Raw genomic sequence first — 27,726 nt, 5'->3', positions numbered from 1 at the left:
ACTTTTTATATGAAGACAGAAGTTGAAAGTCCCTTTGGAAAATTTGATTTTGCAACACGCGGGACACGGTGCCTCCGCTTGAATGCGCTCCGCGTATAGGGCTGGCAAAAAAATTCACAGTGCGCCTACCAATCAAGTCCGAATTTTGATTTTGCTTCTGTGCATAGTCTAAGAAACTACCTACAACATATAAAATTTTCGAGGAAAGTTTTCGGTGGGGTTTTTTAGATAAAGGCTTCCGAAATTCGTCATTTTTCGGTGGTATGGTGCTACTAAAAGAGGCATCGCTTACGTTCCTTACAGAGTAGAGCAACAAATTATACATCATTCGATAGCCCTATGAATGACAAATTAAACGGCATAAAGCTCGGTCTTATCCGTTTTGTACATCGTCCGCAAAGCTGCAGTGAATATGGTGTTTTTCGGCACTTTGAGTCAACTTTGATATTTTTTTTGCAGACAAACAAAAACCGGTACAGCACTGCCAACGAAGGATCCTATTGTGCCCTAAGTGGTCTAAAGCCAGATCAAGAAATTACTATAATGCGAGAAGAAATGGCCTTGTAGCGAACGCTCAAACCCGCTCGCGACGACGTCGCCTTATGATAGACAGTTTCTTCCTCCTCTCCTATTTCCCGAACCGTGCAGCGCAGAGAATTCGGAAAGCGTTTATTTCTCCTAACTCACTGATGGCTTCAACATATATTTTTTTCCCGTTCATTCGAGACATCAAGTGTACCGGATTGTTCGATTTGAGATGGAACTAGCCATTAGTCATGAAAAATCATAGCATCAGAAAAAAATTAGTCATGAAATCCTCGCTTCGCCGTTCCAAGCTACGCCGCCATTTTCGGGAAAATTTTGGTGTCATTGTGGCCCTCATAGAAAACAGCAGCCAATGAAAAACGCTCAATTTGATTGACAGGTACAGCCTCTTTTTTAGGCTCCTCCTAATGGCCAGACTCCCTTTGGCATACACAGCTCTGAGTATGGTCAGTGCCGTGTATGCCAAAGGGAGTCTGGCCATTAATGGGACCTGCCTATACCTGGAGCTCCACCCACTTTTTGAGCTCTCTGGCCAATCATAAGGCAAAATACAGTTCACTATTAATCCAAGGCTATCCAAGCTATAAATTATCTCTATTCACTGGATGCCAACATTTTCGGGAAACTGGATTGAATTGGATTGAATAAGATACTCCCCGACGACCAAGCAATATAATGGATTTTGCGTCCACTTTTAATGGCACCATCTGGATGAAGAGGGGCATGTCGGGAAGACGCAGAATAGCAGAAGGGCAGAAGTAGCAGAAGCAGAAGTGTATGCTAACAGAACTCATTGGCCAGTAGAACTGCTAGTTGGAACAGACTGCCGGTATTATACGTATTTTAACTATAAAACATAACATGATTGAATCAAGAATGGGCAAAGGTGTGTACATGAATAAAAGTATGTCATAAAATGAAAATTTTTGGCAATCCGTAGCGTTTTTCTTGCTATTTGCCTCTGATTGCTGTCGTTACTAGGCCTAACAAGGACGATGAAACATGTTATTTTTAGGGCTGTGCGAATATTCGAATACTCGAATACGAATCGAATACTAAACACTCGAATTATTCGATGCGCGAATCGAATATCAGGTATACGAATTTTCGAATATTCGACTATTCGTCGAATATTCGACTAATTTCGCGAATACATCTGCCCAAATTGTCAAAAAGTACAAACGACAACGCACTGCACAATAAAGAAAAAAAAAAGAAACGCAATTGCGACGAAAACGTGTACCATACGCGTCCAAACCCAAACCGAAACTGCGCACTTTCTGCAACTACAACTCCGGGCACGAGAGGGCATCGTGGGCGTCAGTGAGTGCGTTCCCACTCCGAGCGTTTGGCGGGTACCTTGTATCAGCGGCGCACCTAGTTTCGTTTCCATTTCGTGCGTTTCGAAGGCTTCCTAAAGATACAAAACATTTATTCAAGTCGCTATGAGCAGGAGCGCTGCAAAGAGTGCCATATGGCAATATTTTACGAAGGTTACGTCCGAAGACGCTAAATGCAATGCGTGCGACGCCACACTCAGGACACCGTCAAGCACGACAACGCCACTTGCGAATCACTTGAAGAACAAGCATCACTCCTTGTACGTTCGTTTTCTAGAGGCAGGAGGTAAGAAACGGGCAAACGAGAAAGTAAGCTCACAGGAGACATTACAAGCAACATATCAAAAGCGAACTCTGCCAGAGAAGGAACGCGACGCAATAACACAGAGAATTGCGAGAATGCTCGCGATGGACCTACAGCCGTTTGACATCGTCGAACACACGGGGTTCAAAGAACTAATCGCGTATCTTCAGCCCTTGTACAACATACCACATCGCACCACGTTTTCCAGAAGTGTGATCCCAGCATTGTACGAAAGTACAGTGCAGAATCTAAAGAAGGAAATTCGTGATGACGCTGAAAAAGGACTGCAGTCTATTTCTTTTACAACTGACCTATGGACGTCCAGAGCCAACCACAGCTATATCTGTGTAACATGCCACTACCTGACGTCAGACTTTCAAATCAAGACCATGACCTTAGCAAATGTGCATATGCCTGAAAAACATAGTGCTCTTAACATTCAGAACAGACTTGCATCTGTGATTGAAGAGTGGGGTCTTCCCACAGAACAGCTACCTGTGTTTGTAGTGACAGACAATGCCAGAAACATTACATCTGCTGTTAAGGCTATGGATGTCATACACCTTCCATGCATGGCTCACACACTCCAACTAGCAATTAAAGATGCTAAAGAGCAAACCACTGGAATAGGCGCACTGTGCAAGAAGGCTCGTGCTATAGTTGGGCACTACAAGCATAGCCCACAAGCACTGAGGAGGCTCAAGGAATACCAGCAAAGAACAGAGATTGCTCCAGTGGGGCTTATCCAGGATGTTGACACACGTTGGAATAGTGAATACGACATGATGTGTAGGCTGCTGAAGTTAAAAGAAGCAATTGCACTTGAGCTTCTCTCATCTGACAATGGAGTTGAAAACTTGACCCCAGGTGAGTGGGAAGCAGCATGTGGTATGGTGACAGCTTTGCAACCGATTGCAGAAGCAACAAAAGGACTGAGTGGGGAGAAGTACAGCACTATTTCATCAGTGATACCATTTCTGTATGGATCTGAAGCTGTCCTAAAACAACAGGTTGTTGCTGAGGGGCAAGCCTCTCTATTTGCAGCACATTTGCTAAAAAGTCTCAAAGTTCGCTTTGCTTTCCACACTGAATGTAAAGAGCTCCAGATAGCTACAGCATGTGACCCACGTTACAAAGATATATTTTGCACGGAGCCACTGCAGCGTACCCTACTGGTCAACACTGTTGCTGCAGAGATGCCGACAGGAACTCCTTCAGTGGCTGAACAGCCTTCTGCATATGGAAGCCACCACACTGAGCCATCTTGTAGTTCTGTATGGGACAGCATTGATCAATTGCGCACCCATTCGAACAAGAAAGCTACAAGCCAAAGAAGTGACCATATTGTTGAGGAAGTAAAAAGTTTTTTCTCAATGCCTGTGATCTCCCGCAAGGAAGATCCCCTTCACTTCTGGAGGACAATTGGTAAGGTGACCTTTCCTAATCTTGCAAAGGTCGCATTGAAATATCTAGGGGTACCAGCAACAGAAGTTCCAAGTGAGCGTCTCTTTTCAGTTGCTGGGAATACTGTAACAGTGAGAAGAGAAAGCCTCACACCACAGCATGTGGAACATTTAGTTTTCCTCCACAACAACCTATGAGCTGTGTAGGCTTCAACTTGGATTTTTGGATGCATCGACTCTTATTTTCATTATGCCATGTATACTTGACCCTGTAATTGTAACATTTTGGTGCTGAAAATAAATATCTGTTGGGAATATTCGATATTCGATTCGATATTCGACATTTGGTTTCCGATTCGATTCGGTATTCGATTAGACTTCAAATACATATTCGGATTCGCACAGCCCTAGTTATTTTCAAGCGAACATCGACACTGGAGCGTAATTTAAAGATGAGTTGCAAGATAATTGCAACAGAATGTACACTTATGGAAAAACATTGACGTAATTTTTGAAAAAAATTGGTCGTAAAATCCTCGCTTCACCGTTCCAAGCTACGCCGCCTATTTCGGGAAAATTTTGGTGTCATGGCGGCCCGCATAGAAAACAGCAGTCAATGAAAAACGCTCAATTTGATTGACAGGTCGAGCCTCTTTTTTAGGCTCCTCCTAATGGCCAGACTCCCTTTGGCATACACAGTACTGGCCATACTTAGGGCCAGTTCTCACTTGGCGACGCCCGATGCGGCGGCGTGAGCGGGCGGCGGAAATAGACGCGCATTTCCGGAGTCGGGAGAGGAGAGACATCGAGCCAAAAAAACTGCCATGTCGACCTTCTTTCACGATGTCGGTGAGAGCAGAGCTCTATATTAAAAGGGAATCTGGCCATTAATGGGTCATGCCTATACCTGAAGCTCCGCCCACTTTTTCAGCTTTCCGACCAATGAAGTCTTGAAATATGGGGCGCTATCAATCAGCCTATCCTCCCTATTTGCCCCTTATCCAACATGGGCAGCGCCATTTTGGGTGGGAAGTGGATTGGATGGGATTGAAATGGATAGCTCTCGCAATCTGCAAAATTGGAGGATTTTTGGTGCCAATTTGATGAGCGCCACCTAGGGAGCGTAAGGCACGTCGGGAATTGTCGTCTGCTTCCGTCGCTGTACCGCTGCCGGCAGAACCACCTGCTGGGACACACTCTGTTGTCGGTATGATTTTTAATCAAATCTACATGAATAGTTGGAATGTAAGAGGCAAGAATGTTTATATCCATGAAATCCAGCAATTAAATGTAAGATTGTACAGGACAGCGCCGTTTTTGTTATGATTTCGTTGTGATCGCCGTGTTCACTAGGCCTAACACCGGCGACAAAACGTATTATTTTCGGTTAGATATCGATGGATGAGCATCAGTTGAAACTGATTTCCAAGAAACGTATATGAGGGAGTACATTTGCAGCGTAAAATCAGAGTAGTCTGTGAAAATTTTTTGTCACGAAATCCCTGCTTCACTGTGTTTGTTTTCGTCGCCATTTTGGGTGGCAGTGAGGGGTCATGGCGACCCCCTTGATAAAGAGCAAACCAATCAGTGGAGCGAAACTGTGATTGACAAGTCGAGCGTCTTTTTGTGACTCCTCCCAATGGCCAGACTCCCTTTTAATATACGGCTCTGAGTGAGAGCTGCCGAGAACGACAGCTGGCGACCAATTAGGTGACACAGAAAGGCCACGCCTCCTGATTTTTCGTCTGCTTTGGACGACGGGAATGCCACTGTGGTGGGAACATGAAAATCGTGCGCGCTGACGGGGCGGCGGAAATGCGCCTTTAATGGCGGATCCCGTAACCCGCGACAAGCGACAAATTCGGCGGCGGCACCCAGGCTCTCGCGACAAAAAAGCGGTGTCGCGGCTACAAAATCCTGCAACTGCTCCCCGTAGATATTTGTCGCTTGTTGCCAGTCACCGTTGCCCAGCGCGTGCCCAAAACTCGCTAGATTTTGGCGGTATGTAGCTGGAGCGAACGACAAAGCATAGAAATGCAGGGAAAACAGCGTAGCGTGAGTGTCAAGTCAACTTCGTTATAATGAAATTTCGAGATTGTAGGGGAAAGCAGCCGTTTGAATCGATGGTTATCGCGTATGGCCAAAATCTATTGCACATTGTGTGGAAACGGATGGAACTGCAGCGCTACCACAGACACACATATTATAACAAACTTACGGTAGTATAAATTTCTCTCGGTGTGTATCTTCCTGCGGCGTTTCAGGCGAAATTTTATTATGTTTTTGACAGATATGCCGCATAATCAATTGAAAAATACGAATTCTTCTCTCGCCAATGTAGTTTTGTTGCCAGCTGCTGTCGCCTCACAAATGAATCGGGAAGCTGCTCCCGCGACAACGGCGACAGCGACAGAATCTGTAGCGTGTCGCTTGTCGCGTGTTATGGGATCCGCCCTTTACTTCTGCCGCCCGCCCACGACGCCACGTCGGGCGTTGCCAAGTGAGAACTGGCCCTTAGGGAGCCTCCATGTGCGTCCCCTGTTCACAGGGAGGCTCTTGGCTATATGTGCCAAATGGCCGCTCGAATGCGCAAAATGCACAGCAGGCAATGGGCAGCGCGTAGCAAGTTGGGAGTCAAAATGCGCGCGAGGGCGAGGAGGAGAGGCGGCGTTGGCACGGTTAAAGGGTGTCTCCTCCCTGAAAAGCGGAGAAGCCGCAGCAACCCATTGAGGCTCCCTAGCCATACTTTTCTGTGCTTGCGTTCATGCGCGTCCGAGTTTGTCGCCTTTACAAGTCCTTCCAGTAGCGTCTGTAGTGCTTTCTGGGGTCAATGGCAGCTACAGCATATACTAGACAACATCAGCGTTGTGTACTGCGTCGTTCTGCAGTGCAAAAGTAAAAGTGTTAAAGAAACAACGCTTCACTAATCTCTGTCGGAGACTGGATACATGTTTTCTTTCAACGTTCTTGTTACACATTTGTGCCTGTAAGGTTCATCACAAATTCGCTTTCACAATTTTTTTTCTTCAGGAAAGAAAGACTGAATGGGCGCTCTCTGAAACCACACGTGTGTGTTCGCATCACTTTGTGCCTGAGTGCTACAGAACGTACCTGAAGATAAAGAAGCTGAAACAAGGTTCTTGTTCAACGATATTCCCTGAATATCCTGCATGTAGTCAGCTCAGACATAAAAAGGGTCGTCGTATCATTAAAAAACACCTGCTGGAAACGCAAATCCAAAGCAGTGCACCGTGGCTTCGAAGTCATCTCTGCCTGTTGAAGACGGCCAAATTCTGCCTTCCTAATGCACTCGTAAATAACTAATGTGTGATTGAAATATGGCAGTCATCGAAAAAGCCAGATGCAAAAGCTAGAAAAAGCGGGATTTGAACCAAGCATCTCTCAATTACCGTCCTCAGAACAATTACCTTCCACCATGTTAACGATGTGCTTACCATATTAATAACCAATTGATGTCTGGATACTAAGCATAACTAGAGCCTGAAGTTCTAGGGTTTAACCTGATTCTTCCACGAATTTGCACCCCGAATTGAAGGTTGCATCGTTAGGGTGAAACCCGATTTTTACCTGGCAAATTTTCCTCACTGAGACGTCTGTAGGAACGCATAATTCCTCAGCAAGCACATATGCAAAGAAGCATTCCAGACCTGGAAGCATTCCGACACTGGTTCGGCATGGAAGAAAGCACCCGTGCTTTGTTCCATGTTGAACCAGCGTCGTGTACAAGATATCGTTCACCTGTGGCTGTTCACCCCCTAAAATCAGGTTGCAGCAGCAATCTTTTGCTTCATTGTTGCAAATTTAATTGTTCTCCGCAGACAAAAGCTTTGAGGACAGAGATCAAAGAGCCAGAGAGATTTTTGAAGCCTTTGTTATCCAGGAAAAGAAAGACCCATGCATCAGTTTACCCTGTACAAACTTGCTTACAAAAAAATGTGGGTGATCTGCAGAGCACCGTATTTACTAGCGCATAAGATGCACATTTTCTCACCCAAAAACATAGCGCCATTGAAGGGGTGCATTCAGTACGTGGAGGAAAAGGGGGAAAATTGGAACCCCACACTTAAGGTACACTTAGCTCCCATTTTATTCAGAGATATCTGGGTCAATCTCCCTGGAATCGAACGTCGCAATTCTCCCAGACCAAAGCGGCGACCAAGCTGGCGACCAAGCTGGCGACGGCTTGGGACACTCGCGGGCTGGGCAAACCGTGTGCGAAATATCGAGCGGCAGAGCTGTATGGCATCCGAAATTTTGGACGCTGTTGTACATTAACGCTATGGGGCCCGTGGCCATTCCATGAACGCGTCCGAATAATCGAGCATGTCCGAAAAATCGGTCGGCGACTGTATATCAACATGGCACGTCGCAGAAGCTCTCGCAACAAACATACTAAACATACTGAACAGTCCCGCTTTCGATCTAATCGTTCAAAAAATTTTTTTTCCAACTTTGATTACTGGTTGGAATTCGTTACCACAAGAACAAGCTGTTGAATATGAATCATTGTTCCCTTTCATCGCTTTATTGAAGGGTTCTTGCATTTAGTGTTTCATATGAGGATCTTTTTTTTTTCATGATTTTTTTTCATATTTATGATATATAGTGATTCATATTTTATATATATATACATATACAGGAAAAATCAGAAGACGACAAAGAGCTTACAGGCAAACACAAAGGGGAGTTTATTAACACATATAGGGATAGGGGTCGACGTTTCGGCAGTCAGCGCTGCCTTCGATGGGACTCCCGGCATATATATATATATATATCATATAGTGCTTCATAACATCTCATACGTAAGTGAAGTTGTGCCTGTTTTTTATTTATGTATTATTATTATTACTTTTTTTTACTGTTTATTGCCCCTCCTTCTATGGCATTTTTTATGCCAGAAGTATTCTACATAATAATAAATACATAAGAAAATAAAAAAGCTGCCACACTGAACAGCTCTTTCAGCCTTATTTTGGGACCTTATCAGTGGCATACACCTCATCAGCAGGCAACAGCTGAAGAAGTGATGTCAGAATGTCATATTCAGTGGTTATACACCAACTCGGGGATATGCTGCCCACATCAGGTATTCACCACCTAGCTTGCATGCTACTTTTATGTTAAAAAGGTTTCATGATCGACTGATCAGATTAGTGATTACCATTTCCTTCAATGTCCCCCAGTTAGTTGTTCAGTGGATTAAGATGAGGGAGAACCTTCCTCTGAGTGACTGTTTGATAGCATTTTTTGAGCAGCTTTGGGAAATGTCAGCAAATTGCAGCTAAGGCCATCACTTGATCTCAAGATGCAGTTATTACTCTCACTAACAAGAACAAGGAGTAGAAAAAGAGCTTCAATAAATCAATGACAGTAAAAGCATACTTGCCTGGCTGAGAGAATGAAGGAGCGCTTTGTAGTTATGATGCTGAATTCATTTTGGTAGTCTGGCTGCTGGGGAACCATTACCTTCATACCAGAGAGCGGGAGCTCATAGTTCACTTTGTAATACCCCTGTTGCATGGGTGTCAGGTACAGCAGGCTGTCACTGAACTGCAATAAGTTTTCAAATTACCTTGAGATTGTCCCCCATGATTTTATGGTGCATGTGGTACTAAAATGTCAGTCTTTTGCATATTTAATGGTATCCTTGTAAAGATAAAATATCAGAGTGTGTTTTTAAACTTCATGTATTACAGCTTTGAAAGCTGTGTCTCAATGTATATTTTTATGATAAGTTGGAGATTATCGGGCACTTCTTAAAGTGACTGTTGCTAGGCCAAGATAAACAAGGTTGAGTTTGGGGACAGCTACCATATCTGCGGCAATGGACCTCTCCCTGTTTGCAAACAAATGATGTCAGATGGCACAACAGTGCCTCCAACTTGGTAGACTAGAACTACATAGAAAAAAAATCAGTAAGTCACAAGAAAGAAACATTCAAATACAGCTTTTGATACTGTAAGATTTTTATGTAATTCCTTGCATATTATTAGTTGTAGGGCCTTGTTCTGCTCCATTCTACCGGGAGCCCTATCTTTTCAGTAGCCCTTTCTAGAGATCGCTACCGGGCTCTTCCATCTTCAGGAGCCTGAAGGGCACGAGTTTCTCTCGGAGTGCACATGCTGTGTCTATACAAAGCAACTCAAACTACGTCATAATAACAAACCATATTCCACACAGGATTACAACACTGACTTTCAAGACAATGTAATCCTTGGCTGGAGCCTCGTTTTCTTTCCGCAGTGGACCGCGAATGCGAATGAAGACACCAAAGCAACTAAAAATGTGACCTCATTTACGTGTACCATTAATACAAAGATGGAGCAAATTTTTTGCAACGAAGTTTGCACAGCAGACTGCCATGTGCGTTCCGCCACCAGTTGTTCATCGGCACCAGCTCAAAGGGACAAATAACAAGTGGACAGCATCGGAAAGTCACTGCTGCCAGAGTACTGTACTGAGTAGAGTAGTTCTGATGTCACTGCTGCCAGAGTACAAAGTGAAAGCTTACTGAAATCAATTGCTCAAAAAAATGTACTCAATGTCACAAATTTTGCTACTAAATCCAACAACTGTCTAAAAAGATGCGCACAGTAGTGTACCGAAAGGCATATTCAATGCTGCGAGAGGAAAACATGTTTCTTGGCAGAGAATGCCTGGCGTTCTAGCAGTGCAGTAGGCGAGACAGCAAACAGACGACAGCACCCCATAGAAAGAAGACGACGACGACCCACGAGAGCGGAGGACCACATGCAGACGACAAGGCAGTGTAGCTGGCACAGATTCATAGCGTAAGAGCGCTTTGATTGGTCGGCCTCGTGTTCATCCGCACTTGACACTTCCGGAACCGTGGAAGCTGGCGAAAATATCTCGCATGGTCAGATCGCCGGCAGATGCTCACATTTTTTTCACCTCACACACGTCTGATTCTGAGTGAAGTTTGCAGCATTTTCGCTGTTCATTCGCACCACGGTGGTTTGCCTTTAGTAAAACGGCGGTGTTCTCCGTCTGCACTGTTTCAGTTTCACTATGTTTACCAACAGCATGATTATGTCAGAGACGTTTCTTCAGTAGAGGTCTATTGCTAGAAGAAGCTTTGACAAGGTCTCAACTATCTCAACTCTTTGGCTGGACTTAAAAGAGCAATGAGGTAACATTTAACGTTGCTTGAAATCCTGCCTCGTCTGTCAAGCTGTCCACCAGGAGTCACAATGCAAAATATTTTTGCTCTGCAGTGCTCTATAGCTGTGCAACCGAATTTACAAAAAACTGTCTGAGAAAGCAGTTGCAGACGGCCGACATGATTTTCGTGTGACGTACTCAAGGCTCCGTGCTTTGTTTCTTTGTTGTTTATTTTTCACAGCTCACGTGCCGCTTATACATGTTTGAGCTGTGCCGCTGTATGACACTGGTCATGTGAGGGGAGTAGCACACGTCACGACGTCCTCTCGTTCTGCGATACGCTCTTTTCACAAGGAGAAGAACTTTTCAAAGGTGTTTCAAGAACAGAGCCCTCGCGCTTGATCTGTAGGTCACCTGCACTCATCGTTCTTTAGCAGGAACTTTTTTCATTGGAGAACACTCTGCACCGAAAAAAAAAAAAAAAAAAAGAATTGAGGGGTCACCTTAGTGCTCCTTGAAAATGTGTTAGGAATGAGAGCAAAAAAAAGTATAGATTGGAGAGAAGCATTCTAAATAATCTGACTTCGTAATGATTGTCCTACATCACGTTCACACAAGTAGCTATCATTTGTCAAATTGCAGAATTGTACGTCGTTTTTCTCACACTGCAGGTATTGCAGAAATAAAGACGGCTAAAGAAAACATACAAGCACAAACCAGCGTGGCTGCATGATCTTCCGTGATGCCTTCATCAGTTCCCCTTCACGGATGATGATCTAGGAGAATCACGGAAATCATGTCACAATTATGTCAAACAGACATTCGATACATTAGATCATTAGAAGTTTGTTACACCTCAGGGGCCAGTGGCAGAATTTTCGTCAGCTCAATGCAAAGATTCCATCATTTAATATCCTTCCATAAAATACATTCCAACAGATAAACGAGACTCCTAGGTAAGGTCAAATGCACAGAATGCACACTGCTTGAAATAAATCATTATTCCAGTTATTTTGTATGACTGTGCAAATCAACACTATACTGGCATTCCCCAGGGCGTCAGTCATGACGTTGCCCACCCTTGTGAGGCTGACAACGGTGGGCCCTTTCACCACCACAACTGGATATTTGACTGGGATAAGGCAGAAGAATGTCTTCTGTTGCATATTACGGCTGCCAAAACAGTTGCCATTTTATAACTTGGCTTGGTGATGTACTCCTGGCTGTGTATTGGAACTACCCATTCGTGTTTCTCCCCGTTGCCCTTATTAGCTTTTCTAAAAAAAATTCCTGAACGAAACAAAAGCATTTTGCAGCATCTCTTTCTTGTAAAAAGCATCTCTCTCTTGTAGCGCTGTCATATTAGGTGAAGTAGTAGTTCAATCCATGTGCAGGTTTGAATTACCATTCCATTCAATGCAGGTTTGAATTGCCATAGAGCTTTTAACACTGCCCTCATTTTGTTGCAAAGTGTTATTACTGAGTTTGGAATCTGTTTTCTTTTTACATTTGTGATAGGTATAACGAGCCTGACAAACCAGATTTTTGCCTGTATCGTATTATTCCAGAAATTTTGCACAAGAACTCACCCGAACTGGATGCTGCTGTTTTCGACCCAATTTTTACCCCCCGAATTTGGCAGAAAATATATCCCAAAAACCTCAGACCCTAATTATAATGAAGATTTACTGTATAAAAAATTTTAAAGAAACCATGGTGGCATATCGACGGTGGTGTGCTTTGATGCTCTGCAGTTGTATGTCAAATACCATGTGCAGTGCAGCGCAATGCGTTTGATTTTATTTGTTTTTGTTTTTAAAATATACTCCAAAATATGTTTTTGAATATAATGTGTTCTCTCTTAGTGACGTCCACAACCTTCCTGTAGGCATGGACACTACTTTTGTGTTTTCAGGATCACCAAACTCGACATGGTCATTCATCAAACACGTCCAGAGCTCTGTGAATCCGACTTCTGTGTAGTGCTCTGTCATGCAGTAACTGATTTACATACAGGTTTCCCAGGTTGCTCCTTGGGTAGGAACTTTCCTAGCATACCATCTACCAAATATTTGCACAACACTCCCCCCAGAAAGGCAAAAAAAGAAATACTGAAAATGCAGTGTCACCACTTCATCCGCGACCCCAACCTCCGAAATTAAAAGCCTGCACAAGTCCCTGCCCTCTGGCCAATCCAGAAGGCTGTTTTGAGTAATGGTGTTCTAATACGGGTGAAAAGGAGAAAGCTGTTCTGAGAAGGCAGAATCGAGAATAGGTAGTTTCGATAACCACATGTCCTCTTCTATTCTGCCAATCATAAATGCAGTATGCTTTCATAGCACTTCACTCTGGACCTCCTTAACATTCCTCATGTAATGTCTGCTGATGACATAAAGCAACTAATCTCATGCATCTTTTAACTAGAGCTGTGCGAATAGCAAAATCTCTAAATCAAATACGAATATCTCACACACACTGCGGAACAAATTCAAATTATTTCTTTCAATTTCAAATCAAACTGCAATATTCACAAGAAGGCAAATTTCAATATTTTGAAATATCTCACTTTGTAAAATTTCATAATTTGGTGCCCATTTGGAGAATTACTGCTCCAAGTGGGTGAGCATTCAGGTTTTCAGTGAGAATAAAATATCATAAAAACATGTCCCAGTACTTCAGATATTGGAGCACATGTTACATCACTGGGATATGCATCCTCTTGTGTATTTGTTCAGATTCGTACAGTAAAACCTCGTGCATTCCAAGTCGCATGGGGCTCAACAAAATATTTCGAATCAAGTGGGTTGTCGAATTAAGCGCCCAGACAAGTTGACTAGAATCTATTTTTTGTTAAACATATGGGAGGGTGCAAGAGTGCTAAGGGTGCAGAAAATCATTTATCAGGATCTGCCACGCACAGTAACTGATGTCAAAAGTAACCATTCGGTCATGGCGGCATAGGTCAGGAACCATCAAGTTGCTGCACATACCGTTCACTTCCACAAAGTTATGCATAAGGCCCGGGGTCTTCCGCGATTCCGCAAAATATTGTGGAATCCTTCGTTTGGCACGGAATTTCACGGAATCCCTTATTTTTAGGGGTGTGCGGATATTCGAGTTCTCGAATCAAGTATCGATCACTCGAAGTATTTCATTCGTGAATCGAATACCCAATATTCGGATTTCCGAATATCCGACTATTCGCAGAACATGAACGACACTTCCCGAAAATGGGCTCCACCTCACGCTTCCTGCATGAGGTGAAGCCTGCTTTACGAAATTGCCTGAGCTGCAGGACCAACAGAAACAGATCGTAGTTTAGCTTAACATAACATTAGCCCAAGAGTACTGTGCATACTCCGCCTGAGCAAGGGGCGGCATCCCTCCCGTGTGCAGTTTAGCGGTGGCAGTGGGGGATTTTTATTTCATGTTTGGGAGTTCGCCTTTAAAGAAAAATAATGCCTACAGCCCAGAAACGAAAAGTGTGTCCTTAAGATGTAACTTCCATAGGGTATGTATTGTAAGCTCCTTCCTATAATCGTGCTATTAAGTTACTATAAACTCTGTCTATGCCGAACGATCTTTAAGCAGGTATAAAATGATTTCAGGCGACACACGCATTCTTTGTCAGAGGAGAACACAAGATATCATGTATGTAATGTGGAGCCCCAACAGTGCTTCAAAACTGTAATTTTATAAAATATTTTTTTGTTCCCACATTGTCCAAGAAAATAAAAATGTTTCCCACGTGCCCACCTCTCTGACCACGTGACACGCCCGTAGCGACTGGGAGGGAAGCTGTTGCTTCGCTTTTCGGCATGGCAGCACCGAAGTCTGTACGGAGGTGTTTAACTTTGGAGAAGAAAGTCGTCCCCATCCACCAAGTAGAAAAGGGTGAATGGTCCAAATCTGACATCCCCAAGGCAAATGTCACTGGGGAAGATAAGCTCCCCTTGCTGATAGTAGGCAACGTAGAAAAGCCGTGCTGCTTTCGAAACATCACTATGCCGAAGGACTGGAACTATAGAAGCAACAAGAGCGCATGGATGACAGCAGCTACTTCTGAAGACTACTTGCGACTTCTGGATCGCGAGTTTGCTGCTGCATAGCGCAATGTCCTGTTTGTCGTCGACAATTGCACCGGTCAGGACAAAACTGAACATCTGATGGCTATCACTTTGGAGTTCTTGCCAGCGAACAGGACGTTCACCCTACAACCCATGGACCAGGGTATTCGATTCTTTCGCACTTGTGGATGCGGATGTGCCCATTGTTGGTGACACCACGGATCAGGAAGTTGACATTGTGTTGGGTGTGAAAAGTCAAAACGAAGACTGGAGAACGGACCACGGGAAATTCCGTCGACAGTGGTAACACATAATATATTTCGTCTTTTGCGCAACAATGTCGAATGCGGTGGAAGTGACAACACCCTTATGCGGTGACTCAAGAAACTGGAAGACGCGCTCTTGTTGGCCAGCAATACCGCCCGGCAATATGAGATTATGAGCTTTTTCTCGCCGCAATAAAGGTTTGTAAGACTACTTTTCTCATTGTCTTCTTGAAATTACAGTGAACTCCCGTTAAGACGAACACGAGGGGACCGCGGAAATTTGTTCGTCTTATCAGAAGTTCATCTTAACAGAAGGACCCAAAAGTGTAATAGAAAATGTCAACAACAGGGTAGCAATTGTGAAACGGCATATTGGCAACGTGGCAGCATACAATAACTTACTTCCTGCCAGTTTGGCCACCTACTGAAGCGTTAAGCCGCTGGTTGCCCACTGCTGCACGCGGATAGAATGGGCCCTAACAGCACGCGAAAGGCAGTTCCCCTTGCGACTGCACGCCAATTGCACAATCACACGTGACTCACTGTAAGCAGCAAACGTATTCAGATGTCAACGTATTCCGATTGCCTGCACATCAAAAGACACCATAAAGTTTGGGTTTCATGTTATGGTGCACTTGCAAAAGGGGGGAAGGCTGTGTGTGGTCGGCCCAAATAGGGACCAAACGACCACAGAGCGTTCCTGCGTGGCGGGGGTGGTGGAAGCTGAGCCCCGAAGGTGCCGCATCCCGTGCCTTCTTCGCATCCTCTGCGTGCGTTGAAGCCCATTTACAGGCGCCGCGGGCGCCGGAAAAGTTTGGGTTATCCGAAGTGCCCGCGGTGTCTGTTCGTGTTAAGCGGATTTTTTTCACATGCGTCTATGGGAAAAACAAACAAATGTCCGGAATTTGTTCGGCATATCCCGAAATTTGGCTTAACGGGAGCCCACTGTACTTGTTCCAACGCGCTCCCACGCAATTTTGGTCAAATTACACCGGATTTATGGTGCTCCCGCTTTTATCCAAATACCGCTTATATCTAATTTTTTTCCGGTACCGACAACTTCGTTATAACGACGGTCTACTGTATAATGAAATTCGCGATAGAGCAAAGTAATTTGCATTCCCTGGCAGAAGGACATAGAGACCAATGTATCTTAACTACCGCTGCAACGAAATGCTTTTTAGCTGCCACCTATACAGCAAAAGAATGAGATAAGGTTTACGACCCAAAAGCGGACTTCGAGGTCACAAAAACAAAGGGTGCAACCAGCATCCTGTTTTGGCGGCAAAGGAATGGCACTCACAATTAGGGTCAGGAGGAATCTGTGCCTACAAAAGGAAGTCTGGGTCATTGGAAGGTTTGGAATTTCGGCTGCACGCGACTGTGTACTAGTTTCGATTTCGGTTACCGAACGCGTAGCGACACATTCACAGATGAGTGTACCGCGAGGGCTCCACGCATCGCTTTGCAGCTGTTCTACTATTCATGTCCTATGCCGAAACCACAACGCACAAATTTCAGCCCGCAACAGCTTTGTAGTAAGCTGCTATGATATTCCAAAAAAATTTAATATTTAATCTTTTATGAATATTCGAAAACTTCGAATATCAAATTTTTTAATAGAAATACAAATCAAATACATCATATCACAAATATTCAATTCGTATTTGAAATTTCGAATATTCGCACACCTGTAGTTCTAACATATTTTTGTGGTCCTGTATTTTGCATTCGCATAGAAGCGTGGCAAGTAGAAGCTTGTATTTGTGAATCAACATTCGTGTGTTGTAGGCACAAATTTGAGATTTCAATGGCAGTGTGGCACTATTAGGACAATGTAATAGTACAAGAATGATTATGTTAGCGAGCTGCTGGGTTTATGTTAGGTATTGCCACAATTTCAATATTCGTACAACTGTAACAAGACGAGGTTCTGTGTTATTTCTTATGTTATTACAGAATCACTTTTCTCACCCGGCCAGGCTTGATTACTTCATAGTGACCGTGAATCTTGTTCTGCAGTGATATGAGTTTCGAGAAGTTGTCCTACAAGAACGAGAAAGGTGATGATCTCAAAATGTGTTTTCTGGCATGACAGAAACAAAAATAAAATACTCTTAGAAAACGTTAAAATGACGAAATGTAAGGCCTACCCATGCAAACTTATGGAGTGGGACTGGAAGAAAAGTACAGGACAGAAGAAGAGTAAATATAATAGCAAAGAGCAAATAATAGAAATGAAAGAAGCCATCCACTCACGTCATTTTTTTTAAACTTCCAGAAATGCTAACATCAGTAATTGAGCAATCCAAATTTTTAGTTGGAGACAGAAACTCACATGGAAGAATAGGGGAGACCATATTGGTCACTGATTACTTCTTTTCCTTTCTTTCTTTCTTTTTTGAAATGTCACAAATGTTGATTTGGATGCGTATACGAAGAGGGGAGTCAAGTCCTGTAGATCACATAAACAAAATACAGAAGCCGACACTGAAGATTAAATGTTGATTTGTAAATTTTGAATTGTTTGTTTATTAGGTTAACTTGAACAGATGGAAATAAACAAGTGAGATGTGAAAATTTTCATTTTTTGTTTGGTTGCATAATAATTCTGCACACTAATAGTTGCCCAATAATTTTGTACACTTAGATATTCTCCTAAGAAAGTCAATACCACTTTCAAATTTTTAAATATTCAGGTTTAAGGTTTATTAACATTTTGGATTGACGGAGAGCATTGTAGTTGCTCAATAGTAGAATTAATCCTCAAAAATAGAACTTGCCTAATAATTGTGCACACAGTACGATTACCAAGTCATAATGGGAGGAGGGAATCACAAAAACCTACCCCAAGCTTCATGCTTTCGTTGGCGTGATTGGCCACTTGGCTAACAATCTCTAGTGCTTGGCAAGCATCTTGGTAGTCTTCAGCATCAACTGATAAGTGGTCCACATAGTCCCGAAGCAGCAGTCGATACTGAGGGATTCGCTGTATAGGCTTCAGCATGTACTGCTCAAGAGTTAGCTGCTTGCAGCGGGGGCTTTGCTATAGAGGAATGCACAAAAACATTGTACGAGTCTGAAATATTCTCGACATTACTAAAACTTCACTAGTGCAAGCAGAGAGCATGTTGAATGTAGAAGCTTTTCAGCACATTTGTCATACTTATCCTTGTGCAAGTGATGTTTGGAAATAGTGCTTACCAAGGTGGCTGAACAGTGAATTTTGATGGCAAGAGAAATTATTTGCTTCAGAAACTTATGGAGTGGAAAATATTTATAGAATATGAAAAGTATTTGAGATATCTGAGCATGTGTGAATAGCTATTTTGTATTTCAAATCGAATACATACGAATAATGTGCAAATCAAATCCAATTCGAATAGTTTTTGAATCGAATACGAATTATTAGCGAATAACTAAAATAAAACATTTCCTCCAGGAGAAATGATAGCAAGCTGTGCATGAGCTAAGGATTGCGACACACTTTAATTCGAGATTAAATTCAGAATCCGAAAAGAAACAGGAACTACATCACTTCAGGCTTTCGCGTAGGAATACTAGTTCATCAACATGCTCTGGTGACTATGTTTGTAGTGGCCAACAGGTGACCGTGCTTTCCCACAGAGTTCATTGAAGTCCTTGGTCTGCTTTCTTGCATCTTCAATGCTCAACTGAAGAGTGTGAGCAAAGCATGGCCTGCTTGTCCATGACCTACCCCGCAATACTGCACCAATGAAGTTACGAGCATTGTCCGTGGGAATAAATACTGGCAGGTCCTGCGAAAGCCCCCATTCTGCAATCAGCTGTAGGAGCAAATTGTGTAGATTGGTGATGTTATGGCTATCAGAAATATGTTTGCAGGCCAAAGCACAGTTGTGGGCCACAAAGTCCTCTTCCATAATGTGGCATGTGAATGAGGCATAACTGTCACCTGCACGTGAAGTCCAGCCATCTGTCGTTATCATGTAGCACTGGGCACTTTTCAAGTTGTCCTCAGTCTGGTACTTGGCCCTCTCAGTTTCCTGCTTCTATAAGTCAGGAATCACTGACCGCGAGAAAGTCGTTCTTGACGGAACAGAACATTCTGGTTCCGTGCCCAGTGCATTAGTTCAAAGAAACCCCGTTCCTCCACTAGTGAGAATGAGTGAAGACCCCTTGCTATAAAATGTGCGATTTTCATAGTGAGTGCTTTCACACGTCTGCATCTCACGACTTCAGTTTTGGTTTGAAGAACGCTTGCACTGTCTGCAACGTAGTTGCGGTGTCCAATTTCCAGTCCAGTCCAGGGTGACGTTTCAGATGATTAAGAAGCGTCGTCGTTGTTCCCGTAGGTGACAGGAGCGTGGCAAGGCATTTAGCGTTTCCCGCTCCCAGATGACACTTCGCCGTTTCCGCGGTGGAGCCGTAGAGCTCCAGAACATTGCTCACTGTGCAGACGAAAAGATGCGCCATTCCACTTCTGGCGTCACGCGGACTGATGGCTGATAGCAGGTTTTCTAGAAGGAAAAAACCGGAAACGCTGAACTGGCTCGGCGCGCGCACTGCTCCACGGCGAGTCTTGTGACATGTGGGAAAGCATTTATTATTCTTTCCTGCGAGTTGTGCATCTGAAGTGCGAGCGCGCTTGCTGCGCGAGGCCGCTACGGTTCCCCTTGCAGTGCGCCGCAATTATTCGAAAACGAATAATTTACAAATACAATCACTATTCAATTTGAAGATGAAAGCGACTTTCGCATGATTTGATCGAAGAAAGCTTCTGGAAAATGCACAGAATCCCACAAAAAAGTTTAAAATGTGATTTGTATTTCGTTTTACGTCGCTCGTCGTTCCATACCATCGTCGACGGTGTTGCACATTGATAAATCATACTACATAAAACGTGTCCCTTAGCAGTATGCGGTTTCTCAAGTACATAGCACGAATTTTTCCTGCAAGAATAAAATGCTGTCGGCATTTTCTTGCTAAAACAGCTGTCGAAACGTCAGTCTCTACAATGGGCAAGTGCTGTAAAGAGGCTACCGCAGACGCGAGTTGATACAAACACAAACGAAGAATTTCAGTCACAGCATCGCGCAGAGGTTGGTTCACGGATGACTTTGCAGCTGCTGCACTGTTTACTTATCGCGGAACCTGGCTGTCCGCCATCTTCAAGCACTGATAGGTGAAGCCAAGAAAAGCCGTAGCTGGAATCCACTGACAAGTACGAAGACACGTACACGTCACAATGCCCGTTCGGGTGCATCTACGTCATAAAAATGGCTGCGCCCATGTGTGTTTCAGAATGAATCATCTATTTTTTTTACATGGTACTGTACCGCATTTTGGGGAGAGCTGGATGTGGGCTTTCAGAATATCAGAACCGTTTGGACTATTCGGAATATCGGCATAGCTGACCTTTAAGCCCAACTCTTTAATTTTACATGAGAGTGCTTCCTGCTTTTCAGGTGAGCCTACACTTACTGCAGTACTGGAGTGGTTACCTTCATTTCAAAATTTTATGTCAGGCAGTAGCATGTTATACGGATGAGGCTGTAATTGTTTCAGACAACCACAGGCCATTTGTGAAACAAACGAATTGGCATCCTGCCTCAGCTTTGCCATGAACACTACTTAGTTTCTTTGCACTACTGAAATTTTAGACGTAAAGGACATCTTCAAGACACCCTTCTTGTTCGTGGGCTGTAGTCATTATTCAAGAGTCCTAACTTTTTAAAGGCAACCTCACAGACATCAAATCAAAGTCCCTCGTCGGCACCGCTAAACTGCATGTGGGAGGGGCGCCGCCCCTTTCACAGACGATGTCTACAAAACTAACTTTGGATAACGTCATCTTAAACTATACACCGTCCCACCTGTGTTGGTCCTGCAGCAAGGGCAATTTCGTAAAGCAGGCTTCACCTCATGCACGGAAGCATCAGGTGAAGCCCACTTTCGGGTTGTGTCGTTCATAGTTGTGGAATAGTCGAATATTCGAAAAAAAAAATGGTGCCTGTGTTGAAGAAAACAGGGGAGGTATGCATATGCGTTAATCGTTCTAAGCTAATGTGACATCTTACCAAGCATCGAAGAAATCTTGGGCTGCACTGGGGATGCAACTATTTTCTCGAAACTTTTGACTCGGCTTTCATCAAATACCATTGGCAGAAAAGAGCCAGAAGCTCACCACATTTATCACTCCCTTTGGCAGATTCTGCTACAAGATGATGTCTTTCAGAATTTCATTAGCACCAGAAATATTTCAGAGAGAGACGTTCGCATCCTTGATGGTTTACCAGGGGTGGTAAACCTCACTGACGACATCCTCATTTTTGGAATAAGTCGTGAAGAGCACGACAAAAGATGAAAAGCAACAATAGATCGGGTAAACGAGCAGAAGAGTGTTTTTGGAGTATCAGAGATATCGTTTCTAGGAATTATTGTGAGCAAGAACGGTATAAGACCAGAACCTAGCAAGGTCCAAGCGATACAAAACCTGAAACCACCACAAGACGCGTCTTCAGTTAGAAGAGTACTGGGGATGCTCAACCCCTTAGCCAGGTTCATTCCGAACCTATCATACCTGACATTTCCGTTGAGGCAGTCGCTAAACAAAAATTCGTCATGGCACTAGGGTCCTTTACAAGAGACCACTACGCAGAAGATAAGGGCATTGCTGTCGTCAGAGTAATGTATGAGAAGATATAACCCAGGTTATCTGACCACTGTTTCATAGGATGTTTCTTCCTACGGACGTGGAAGTGTGCTTCTCCAAATATAATGCTCAGGTGAAGTGCAAGCTGTTGCATTTGCCCCTCGTTTGTTGACGAACATGGAAAGACACTATTCTAAAATAGAAAAAGAGGCTTTGGCTGCAGTATGGGGTGTGGAGAGATTTGAAAAGTCCCTCAAGTGCATTATATTCACTATAAAGACTGATCATCGACAACTTCAAGCTTTGTTGGGAAAGGCTCCACCTGACGATCCTCCCTCTCTTTAGGTTCCGTATAAGACTGTTATGGTTTTAATATTTGGTAACCTTTGTACAGGTCGAAACAGAGTTAACTGGAATGCCACTTTGACAGGCGGAGCGGGAAGAGAGCCACCCTAGCGGCACTTACTAGAAATAAAGGGAAAGAGTGTTTCGACTGTCCCACTTGCGCTGCTGGGGTGTCCGCCTTGCCATGAGCTGTGGTTATCATCGTGATGTTTGTTTGTGTTTGCAATTGTGTAAAGGTGTACGCTGGCTGACATTGCACGGATGCGATGCCATTATCTCATTGATACACGCGAAGGTGGTCGCATTCGCTCAGTGATAAAACAAATGAGGATGCACGGAGTCTATGGCAAATTTATGGGATTCGCTGTCCACCTTTGTGTGTATCAATGAGATAAGAGCATTGCATCCGTGTGATATCGACCAGCATACTCCTTTACATAATCGCCGCAAACCCAAACAAACATCGCGATGATAATCATAGTTGAGCGTAATGCCGAGTCAACAGCTCATGGCAAGGCGGACACCCTCACAGCACAAGTGGGGCAGTCAAAACACTATTTCCCTTTACTTCTCCTAAGCACCACTAAGGTGGCTCTCTTTCCGCTCCACCAGTCGAAGCGGCGTTCCAGTTAACTCTGCTTCGAACTGTACTAGGAACACCGATTGCTAGAGCGGACACGCTGTTAAGAGCACCACTGTCGAACATAATGCCAGCACAGCTCAAGCATGTATAAGCAGCGCGTGAGCCGAGAAGAAAAAACAAAGAAAAAAGGCCCTGAGCAGCTTCTACGTCACGGGGGGCTCGTCCCTCTCGTCCGCGACTGCTTCCTCAGACTGTCTTTTGTAACTTTTATTGCGCAGTGACAATACGCCACAGAGCGAAAATATTTTGCATGGCGACTTCTTGTGGACAGCTTCACAGATGAAGCAGGGTTTCGAGTCATGTTAAATGTCACTTCCATGCTCCTTTAAAGACTCTGAAAGAACGCCTACAGCCCAGAAACAAAAAGGGTGTCCTAAAGATGTAACTTCCATAGGGCATGTATTGTAAGCTCCTTCCTATAATCTTCCTATAAAGTTCCTATAAACTCTGTAGATGCCGAAAGATCTTTCAGCAGGTATAAAATGATGCAGGTGACAGATGGCATTCTTTGTCAGAGGAGAACACAAGATATCATGCATGTAATGCTGAGCCAAAACAGTGTTTCGAATCTGTGATTTTATAAAAATATTTTTTGTTCCCATATTATCCAAGAAAAGTGTTTCCAATTTCAAGCAGCCGTTGATTTCTTGCCGCACAAAATCGCAGAATTTACAAGTCGGTGCCGCAGCAGAAAACCAGGGGCCTTAGACATCGCTGTACGAGTACAGAGAACGGCGAACTTTATCGTTATGCGTGGGCCCATTCTCCATAGAGACAATGTGTATTTTGACAGTAAAAGTAAAAACGATCATTCTACAGGATATATCGCTACGTGCAGGTTTTACTGTACATGATTGACCGGAGACTCTCTTCTAAATGTGTGTGTGTGGGGGGGGTCGACGATGACAGCTGGAATCATGGAACGTGCAGCGAGCTGTATGCATGAGGTCAGAGAATGTTCTGGTCAAACGTTGGCATGAGCTCAAAGGAACAGCGGCTTTGTCTTCTACCTATGTGGTCATTCTTATGGGACAAGTTTAAGTGATGGCCAGCTGGCTCAAGGTAGCAGTGAATCAGTGAGTGGGGGCCTCACACAAGGATTCTGATGCTTTGTTTTGGGGTAATTGGTGAAGGATTATTATTATTACTCTCACAAAGCAAGAGGGCATGCAAAATGAAGAAGCTTCTCATGTACCTGTGATTGTAATTAATTGATTGATTGTAATTAATCCATATCATTTAGCAGTTGTAGTTTTGTTGCACAGCGCTAGTTGCACATGACATTCGCCGAGACCAAATTATTTTTACCAGAAGTACGACACACGGAGGTATTTTAGAACAATGTCAGTTTCCTTGTAGACCCTGCCAGATATCCCACAAAATAAGTGAACATCTTTTTGAGTGCATGCTGGTGTTGGCTGTAAAATGAGAACTGGCTGGACAGTTACAGTAACGGAAAGCATACTCACAAGCATCTGAAAACAGTACTCACTTGAAATTCACGCACTACAAAGGCAAAGTCTGGATATTTTCTCCTTGCTTCTTCCAACGCAACTGTCATGGGCTCAAAGTCCATTATGTAAGAGGAGTAGAGCTTCAGAAAGGGACCAATCTTTACCAAGATATCTGCTATACATGCTTTGTTCTCCCTAGATTCAATGGAAGAAATTAACACATTATAATAAACACATCACGACATTCAGCAATACAACAACGTAACATATCTCCTCAAAATATGAAAGACGACATGTACAGGGCAGCCAGTTTCATGACATGGCACAAAACAAATCAAGTCTCATACAGATGAGCACCTCTTTCTATTTCTAGAACAAATTTTCTAACATTCCAATTCCTAAAATTCCCCGAATGCTGCCGTCTTCCCATTCTGCTAGTGTGATGACACACTCTTTCAAGGAACCCTCACTAACAGCTGCTGAAAACTTGTGGGGAAAAAAAATTCTCATGCTTGATGTACAAACTGCATCTTTGAGGCCCTTGGTGAGTTCACTTAAGCACAGCAATGCTATTTCAGAGTTTCTACTCATCTTATTCAGGCAAGTTCATCAAGCTTGCTCCCATCATCCCTGTCCCTCTCCTCTCTCTCTTATGCTACTGCCTTCAACAGCAACAACATGTCATTATCTGCAAGTCCTTTTGTCAAATAACAATCTGTGGTACATCCTGTGGACATGTACCATCATAAACAATCATGTAGTCCTGAATTTGGGCCACAAATATTCCAAGTCAAGCATGACACCATTCATCTTCTGATAAATGTTTCTCACAAACTATGGAAAACAAAAAGCAGCAAAAAAGAAGCGAAAGAAGAAATAGTGAAGAAAAACTTGAAAATGATAGCTTATTTATTTTCCCACAGATTTATAAAACATTAGCTTAAATTTTGGGGTCCCCGTAGCTATCACATGTCATCATTTCCGAAAAGAACTATTCTGCCCAGTATTTTATTATGTGTGGAATTATACAAGCAATCTCCAGGTTTTTTGTTTTCACATAAAGGAACTCCACAACCACACCAAAGAACTAAGGTGATCAATCAGGCCATCAACGAAGTATTGACGTAACCAAACAGCATTTATGCAGATTAAGCATTACATTTAGCTAAGTCATCTGCTGCAGAGTGTAATTTGCATTTTATTTTGTGCATATTCTTCACACACACCCAAAGAAATAACATACACAGTCTTGGTTTCGGTAACTCGTTTTAACCAGGTTTCCAAAAAAAAAGAAAAAAAGAACTTGAATGGAACTAAAGCCTGCATATAAATTACTCTCCGCAGTACAAATATGCTGCTTTTTAGTTGTGCAATTAGCACTTGTGGTAGCGCACACAAATGTAGAAGTGGGGGCATGGGGATCAAGCTTATGAGTGAGCGATGGTGCCATTAATCCAACATGAATTAGCACATACCAGACTTTCATAACGCAAGATAATCTATAACACACACTTGATCACTGCTAGATAATAGGCTAGTATCTAATCACACTGCTTTAAGCTGAAATTTATTGCCTGAATGCATGTATGCTTTACAGTTTACACGTATAGTTTGTAAACTGTGGTAGGAAGATACCACAGCATCACCTCTGGGCTACACAAGGAGTCCCCCAAAATAACACTTACCAATGTTCAACACGGTCACAGAGGTCACTAAGAAGTCTCTCGTTTAGTGCTTGTAACTGGGGAAGGTGCTTGAGGATCTGCTCAAGTAAGTCTTCTGGAATAATTGGGTATCCTTTACGGATGCTTGCTTTCCGAACAGCATTCCTAAAATCCTACATCAATGACAAAAAGGTGAAAAAAGGAGTTTCAATTGAATAATAATAATAATTGAATGTTTTATTGCCTCATCTAGTATACTACATTGAAGGAGTTTCATGCATGAAATTGATTTCTAGATATGGGATAGTGAGTGATGTGTATTAAGGAAATACGTACCAGTAATCTCTTCTTTGGAGGACAACTGAACCTCAGTATGCAACAAGGGGATAAGGTGAATATTTGGTAAGGTAATTGCAGTGGATATTCCTCAAATAATGCAAATGCAAAATGTGTACCATACATGTATGTGTCTACTCTACATGCATGTCCTGTAAGTTTCGTTCCAGGGTGTGTGTGTATATGACTGCCTCCGTGGTCAGACTCGTCTTTGCGTAGTCGTAGTTCAGATAATTCCCACGTGATTTAGCAGAAATTGAACAAAATCCAGAAGCATGACTTATCCCCTTCACCACATGCACAGGGTTCTGGTGCAGAAAAATACAATATTCACGAGTCTGACCTTGATGGCTGAGCAATGGTGATGCTAGGTAGAATCATGTCGCCTGTATGTAGTGGAGCAGCCATGATTAGGCTTACCGTGCTGCTAAACGAGCACACTCTTGAGAATAGGGTCCTAGATGACCCACATAATACGACTTACTAGCATAGTGCGCGTTTTTATGTTTACAACGCTCAGTAGGACTTGTGACACAGTCACATATTGTAGGAAGAACATATCTCTCGAGTGAAAGTCCAAGTTCATGTGCACATCATAACAAAACTTAAGCTTCATGATTTGTGTGACTGTGTAGAAAGGTGGCCCGTCAGTCCAAATGACAAACATGCATTTCCAGTTTCCGACCCTCCTGTAGCAGGTCAGTAAATTGTAATACAGCCCTACATTTCCTTTGGCAGGTACAAAGGTTGGTGCAATGACTAGATGAAAGCGCTCATTGTAGATGAGGACAGGGAGGCAAAGAAGGCAGACGAGACAGGCGCTACTTCCAACAATATAATGAAACAAAAACATCAAGCAGACACAAGTTTTAAATAACATTCACTCTCCCCCACTACTTCAAACAGGAGCCTTCCCCTCTTTCAATTGTAAGCACATGTTGAGCTTCATGTGCAGCTTCAATTCAGGTCTGCAATGGAAAAACCATGAATCTTACCTAATATATAAATTTAAAAATGTAGCCCCTCACAGAGTCAACATTAGTCCTGGTTCTCTCCATCAATTTACTGCATCTTAACTCATTTTCCAAGGTAACTGCAAGAAGATTTCCTTTTCTGCCATCATTCCACGTATTCAGCATACACACTTTCAACCAAGCTTTGTAGAGCATTTCTCAAGTCGAGTCTGGTCAAACTTCCCAATCGCCGCATGAAGGACACTCCGTCTCCCAGTACAGCCACTATTATGCCTTTTATCCTGCTTTCTTCAGGCACCACTTACTGTCAAATATTTTCCAACTAAAGGTCACATAGAGTGTTCCTTTCTCTCTTTTGCTTATTATTTTTAATGCATGCGCGTTCACTGGTCATCCTCTCCTGCAGCACTCATGTGTGGGTACATGTTGCTATATATGGGCTGTAACTTTATATTTTCTTTTGCACCTTATGAAATACAGTCTAATGCACAAAAGCTTGTGTAAATAAACTGTTGGAAGCTTCACTGTGTGTACTTCATTTCCTGTGTGAAAAAAAAAAAAGCACTGATGGAAGCATTACTGAACGTAGATATCTTGTCCTCTGTAG

At 43.2% G+C, this 27,726-nt stretch overlaps 1 protein-coding gene across 4 annotated transcripts in view; it reads right to left on the bottom strand.

Annotated features, from left to right (window-relative positions):
- Nucleotides 1-27,726, bottom strand: part of LOC135396527 (FYVE, RhoGEF and PH domain-containing protein 6-like) — a 164,516-nt gene that overhangs the window by 59,183 nt on the left and 77,607 nt on the right. For all 4 annotated transcript variants that reach the window (XM_064627553.1, XM_064627554.1, XM_064627556.1 and 1 more), the window contains 6 exons: nt 25,831-25,982; nt 24,184-24,340; nt 17,918-18,115; nt 17,044-17,115; nt 11,444-11,512; nt 9,001-9,164 (listed from right to left, as the gene is read on the bottom strand). In XM_064627553.1, the coding sequence (XP_064483623.1) occupies nt 9,001-9,164; nt 11,444-11,512; nt 17,044-17,115; nt 17,918-18,115; nt 24,184-24,340; nt 25,831-25,982 (812 nt within the window). The remainder of the gene's footprint in view (nt 1-9,000; nt 9,165-11,443; nt 11,513-17,043; nt 17,116-17,917; nt 18,116-24,183; nt 24,341-25,830; nt 25,983-27,726) is intronic.

The sequence above is a fragment of the Ornithodoros turicata genome, chromosome 6 (genome assembly GCF_037126465.1).
Source record: "Ornithodoros turicata isolate Travis chromosome 6, ASM3712646v1, whole genome shotgun sequence".
NCBI classification, from domain to species: Eukaryota; Metazoa; Arthropoda; class Arachnida; order Ixodida; family Argasidae; genus Ornithodoros; species Ornithodoros turicata.
This window is presented reverse-complemented; position numbering and strand designations above follow the sequence as displayed.